Consider the following 6,000-nt stretch of genomic DNA (forward strand, 5'->3'; position numbering starts at 1 on the left):
TACCCTCCATTCCTATTCCAACCCTATTCCCTTTCCACTTTAGAAAAGGGAGGTCATTTCCATTGAGCTAGTTTTACAGTTCTGTTGGATCTCAGTGGACCAAAGTACACAAAGGCATTTCCACATTGCTTATAGTCACAGAATTCCTCTCCAGTAAGGATACTTTTATTATGATGATGACTCTAGATTTGTGCAAGGCCTCACAATTTTAATACATTCATAAGGTTTTCCTCCATTATGAATCCTTTCATGATGATGAAGATTATACAAATGTAGAATGGTTTCACCATATTAAAAGCACTCACAGTCTTTCTGTCCATTAGGGTTTCTTTCATGAGTGTGGAGATTATTCTGAAGTCCAAAAGTTTTTTCACATTGGTTACAGTCAGACATTTTTCCAGTAAGTGTTATTTTATGTATTAGGAGATGTTATGTGCAAAGGCTTTGCCACATAGTTATATTCATATAGTTTCCCTCCAGAATGTGTTGTTGTCTTAGGAGATGATTGTTACATGCAAAGGCTTTATCACACTAATTACCCTCACCAGGCTTCTCTTCACTGTGTGTCTTTTCCTGTTTTCGGAGACTACTCTGCTGTGCAAAGGCTTTATCACGTTGGGTATATTCATAAAGTTTCTTTCCAGTATGCGTTCTTTTATGTCTTATGAGATTACTGTTTTGTGCAAAGGCTTTACCACACTGGTTACATTCATAAGGTTTCTCTCCAGTGTGTGTTCTTTTATGGCGTAAGAGAGTACTGTTTCCTGCAAAGGCTTTGCCACACTCATTACATTCATAAGGTTTCTCTCCAGTGTGTGTTCTTTTATGGCTTAAGAGATGACTGTTTTCTGCAAAGGCTTTACCACACTGGTTACATTCATAAGGTTTCTCTCCAGTGTGTGTTCTTTTATGGCTTAAGAGAGTACTGTTTTGTGCAAAGGCTTTACCACACTGGTTACATTCATAAGGTTTCTCTCCAGTGTGTGTTCTTTTATGGCTTAACAGAGTACTGTTTTGTGCAAAGGCTTTACTACACTGGTTACATTCATAAGGTTTCTCTCCAGTGTGTGTTCTTTTATGGCTTAAGAGAGTACTGTTTCGTGCATAGGCTTTACCACACTGGTTACATTCATAAGGTTTCACTCCAGTGTGTGTTCTTTTATGGCGTAAGAGAGTACTGTTTCCTGCAAAGGCTTTGCCACACTCATTACATTCATAAGGTTTCTCTCCAGTGTGTGTTCTTTTATGGCTTAAGAGATGACTGTTTTCTGCAAAGGCTTTACCACACTGGTTACATTCATAAGGTTTCTCTCCAGTATGTGTTCTTTTATGGCTTAAGAGAGTACTGTTTTGTGCAAAGGCTTTACCACACTGGTTACATTCATAAGGTTTCTCTCCAGTGTGTGTTCTTTTATGGCTTAACAGCGTACTGTTTTGTGCAAAGGCTTTACTACACTGGTTACATTCATAAGGTTTCTCTCCAGTGTGTGTTCTTTTATGGCTTATGAGATGACTGTTTTGTGCAAAGGCTTTGCCACACTGGTTACATTCATAAGGTTTCTCTCCAGTGTGTGTTCTTTTATGGCTTAAGAGATGACTGTTTTCTGCAAAGCCTTTACCACACTGGTTACATTCATGAGGTTTCTCTCCAGTATGTGTTCTTTTATGCCATAGGAGAACAGTGATATAGGGGAAGGCTTTACCACATAGAGTGCATTTAAAGGGTTTCTCTCCAGTATGACTGCTTTCATGCCTGCAAAGAAAATTGGCACATGTGAAAGATTTACCCCAGTCATTTCATTACACTAATAAATATATTTATCTATATGAATTAATTTCTTTTTTTTCATGAGTTTCTTTTTTTATTTTTTTTATTTTTTTTATCAGTTACATTTTATTAACTCTGTATCCCAGCCGTGTCCCGATCCCTCATTCCCTCCCAGTCCCTCCCTCCCTCCCTCATCTCCACCGTGCCCCTTTCCAAGTCCACTGATAGGGGTGACCTCCTCCCCATTCATCTGATCCTGTTTCATCAGGTATCTTCAGTACTGGCTGCAAAGCCCTCCTCTGTGGCCTAACAGGACTGCTCCTCCCTTCGGGGGTAGGGAGACCAAAGAGCCAGTCATTGAGTTAATTTCATAATTTGATCTAATGGTAAAGAAGAATAACATTTTAAAGTTTTATCACTTTATTTACATTCATGGTATTCCCCTTCATTATGGGTATTTTTGAAGATCCCTGTGGTGGTAAGAGCATTTGTTATGTGGATCACTTTTATAGCATCATTTTTCTATAAGAGATTTTCTCCTATATATGAAGAATATTGTAAGTATTCAGAGTTTTACCACAGCAATTCCATTCACAAATTTTTGTACTGTATGCATGCTACTTCATTTACAAAGTGAGCTAAGACAAGCAGAATTTCCAAAATCCTAGTATTCATAGGAATTTTCAGCAATATGAGTTTGCTGATGAATTCTCAGTGAAGTTGCAAAACAAATTAACAGTAACCATTTATCACATTCAGAAAAATTACTCACAGTGGGGACTACTACCAAATCAATTGTTCTTGGAGAAAGAGAGGGACACTGTTTCTTTCAATATCCCTATGCTCATGTGTCTTAGAAACATATGATATAGCAGTTTAATTTACAAAAATAATAAAGATTCCCACATTGAATTAACACAGTTTGTTTTTTTTTTTGTTCATCATAGACATGTCATATAGGGATTAAGGTTTCTCCACAACAATATTCTTGATTCTCATAAGCTGTTCCTTTCACTAAACTTTACAATGTTACTGCATGAAAATGAGTAACACTGGTTCTACTATGATTTTTTTTTTGCTTATTAGAAGGTTTTGGACACATACTGATCACCAATTCAGTGTGTATACCTCTTACAATATCCGAGTAGATAGAATGAGAATAAACAGATTGGCAGTTCAAGTCAGTAGCTGTAATGTCCATACGATTCAAATGGTATTTTTGTTACAATATTATTTTATTTTCTTCTATCTTAGGGGAGTGTCTTGTAAACACAAATCAGATACCTGACATTGAAGTACATGGAATTATGAGATTTTAATGATCATCAGTACACTTAAAGCAGTGTTGTTTTTACACTGTTGCTTTTCTTTAAAACTTCCAGGACACAGCCATGTGTGCTGGTACATGCCTTCAATTCCAGCACTTGTGGAGGCAGAAGCAGGCAGATCTGTGTGATTTTGAGGTCAGGCTGGTCTAACAAGCAAGTCTAAGAAAGTCACAGATACCCAGAAACAAATCTATTTCAAAAACAGAAAATAAAAAGCAGCCAATAAACAAACAAACAAACAAAAAAACAAAAAACACCAGACTTCCAGGACATTAAAATTTAAGATTTATATCTGTGTCAACATGCACATAAAGTTACCTTTTATTACTTGTAGAACTTTGAAACTGTTCTTCAATATTATGGTCATCCCAATTGTAGCCTAAAATATAGTACGAGAAAATATATATTATTGGAAATATCATGTTATTATTAAGGCAAAACTTAAATCACTATCTTCTGTGACCCTGAGAACCATGCCTGATTTATTTACCTCATTCCTCCTCATTCTCAATTGGAATTACAGAAGAGGATCAATAACAAAGTAAAAGCCGTCTCTTTATTTTAAAAGTGAAAGAAAAATTGCAGTCTTACCTATAGCAGTGAGGTTTTCACAGGTCTCTAGCATCACATCTTTGTAGAGTTGCTTCTGGGAAGGTTCCAGCAAGGCCCACTCTTCTTGGCTGAATTTCACATGCACATCATTGAAGGTCACCGAATTCTAAAATATGCCATACATTTGTACAACAGAAACAGTGGCAACAATATAATTTATACGTCATTGTCAATATAATCATATAATTCTACTGCTTCTGCAATTTATTTTCTGACACAGAAGTGCGAATGTTATACAGTTGGGTGCTGTGTGTGATGTGAAGTAGGGGAGATGAAAAAGCCAAAAGGTTAGATTGAAAAAAAAAAAACCAAAGGTGTGCTTCAAAAACCTGTGTTTCATCAGTTTGTAAGACATGAATATAAAGTAGCCATTAGTTGGGTTCTTGAGCAATCTATGAATCATCTTCAGTTACTTGCGTGAGTAGGTCATGACCCTGTCATGATACAAGTGGAAGGACAAAACACAGTCATGATATTTTATATAGCAACAAATGAGATGTGTTCATCAGGGGACACTGAACAGATGGGTAACATCAGTCAAAAGACAACATGGTACTGAATATTATGTTTTGACCAGTTCTCAGGGATGTGGCATATCAGTATGTGAAGAGGGGGGCTCATATATTTGTGGAAGGGAAAGTGGACTACAGTGAATACATGGATAAAAATAATGTGAGTGGCAAGCAACAATAATCATAGCCAATAACACCATATTTCTGAGTGACCAGACAAAAGAAAAGGAATAGAACACATGATTATTCTTTGATTATTGTTTTGTATATCCTCCTTACTAAATAATGTAGCCTATAGATTAAAAATAAAGATTAAAACTTTTCTATTAAAAAAGAAGTGTTAATGTTATCACTAAGTCATTTTAGAAGAAAACGGAATAACAAGTTTTAACTGTATCATATCTGAACTTTTTGAAGAGGATATAGCTTTGGAATAGACATGGCAATTAATGTGGACAAAGACAAACAGAGAGAAGAGTGTGAAATAGAGAGACAGAGACATAGAGACAGAGACACAGAGAGAGAGAAATTAACAGATGAACAATACTAAGTACAGATCAGAGAAATTTATTAACAGTTACTAACTACAAAAAATGGTGGACAAGCGGGGTGTATTCTGCCATGCCTTCAATTCCATCACTCAGGAGGCAGACACAGGTGTATCTTATTGAACTGGATGTCAGCATTATCTATTCAAAGAGTTCTAGAACAGCCAGACCTATATAGTAAGACAGAGCCTCCTCTTAAAGTCAATCAAACAAACACAAAATATTGAAAGAACTCAGAGGTCTTTACTGAAACTTCTACAAGGAATTATACATTCACTCCTGTTGTATATTTATTCTCCAGAAATCTGCACTGTCCCAACTTAAACTGTAACTTCAATGATATCTTACTAAAAGGGAATGCATGTTTAAACAGCTAAAAATAGAAAGATGAAAATATTAACAATGTAAATGCTGATCATAAATAAGCAACATAAAACAGGACAGATGGCTCAGCAGTGAGGAGTTCTTGCTGCTCTTTCAAATAATTGGGCTCAATTGTCAGTGATTACCTGCGACCCACTACTATCAATTGCTATAAGTTCATGAGTTCTGAAGACATCTTCAGACTACTGTGAGGATTAGGCACACAAGAGGTGCATATTCATGCATACAATCAAAATACTCATATTCAGTAAAAATTAAAAATATAGATCCCAGATGGTTGGGCTGATTGCATACTGTGTCTGATAAGCTGGGTAGCAGAGACTGCATGGCGTCCAATAGTTGGATCTGTGGGTCCCAACTGACTGTGTTTCAAATGTAAGAAAACCAATGATGAGGGAAACAATCAGGTCCAACCTCAGAGCACCCAGCTATTCTCTGGGAAAGTCCCTGGGATGTTGCAGCAGGAATAAGGTTTTCAAGCAAATGAACCCAAGAAGCAAGCAGGAGTAGATATTCTAATATCTAATAAAATAGACTTTCAACCAAAATTAATTGAAAGGGATGAAGAAGGGGGGAATTTAAGATGGCGGTGCCAGGAGGACATTGGGTCTGAGGAGTAGGACAGCAATGTTGGTACAGCAACTAAAAGACTGATCTCTGGGCCCTAAAGCAACAGTGATTCTGTTTCCCAGGTGAGAGGAAACTCCACGGTGTGGGTGTCAGTCAGGTCCACTCTCAGGTCACTCAGCGAGAACCCAGAAGATATCCCGGGTTGCAGGATACACCTTTGTGTCCTGATAACCTTTCCAGAGTAAATTATGTTCTCCAGGGCACCAGAGACTGGGAGT

General features: G+C 37.1%; 1 protein-coding gene and 1 pseudogene across 1 annotated transcript; one reads left to right on the plus strand and one right to left on the minus strand.

Moving 5' to 3' along the window:
- Positions 1-552: 552 nt before the first annotated feature.
- LOC132651139 (zinc finger protein 431-like) lies at positions 553-3,802 on the minus strand (the record flags this gene model as incomplete). The annotated part of the gene is made up of 3 exons (XM_060376420.1): positions 553-1,753; positions 3,415-3,475; positions 3,688-3,802. Coding segments are annotated over 3 exons (1,377 nt in total), but the record flags the coding sequence as incomplete, so codon positions are not given.
- A 228-nt stretch (positions 3,803-4,030) lies between these two features.
- LOC132651178 (single-stranded DNA-binding protein, mitochondrial-like) lies at positions 4,031-4,454 on the plus strand (annotated as a pseudogene).
- The last annotated feature ends 1,546 nt before the right edge of the window (positions 4,455-6,000 follow it).

Source organism: Meriones unguiculatus (genome assembly GCF_030254825.1).
Source record: "Meriones unguiculatus strain TT.TT164.6M chromosome 13 unlocalized genomic scaffold, Bangor_MerUng_6.1 Chr13_unordered_Scaffold_40, whole genome shotgun sequence".
Classification (NCBI taxonomy): Eukaryota; Metazoa; Chordata; class Mammalia; order Rodentia; family Muridae; genus Meriones; species Meriones unguiculatus.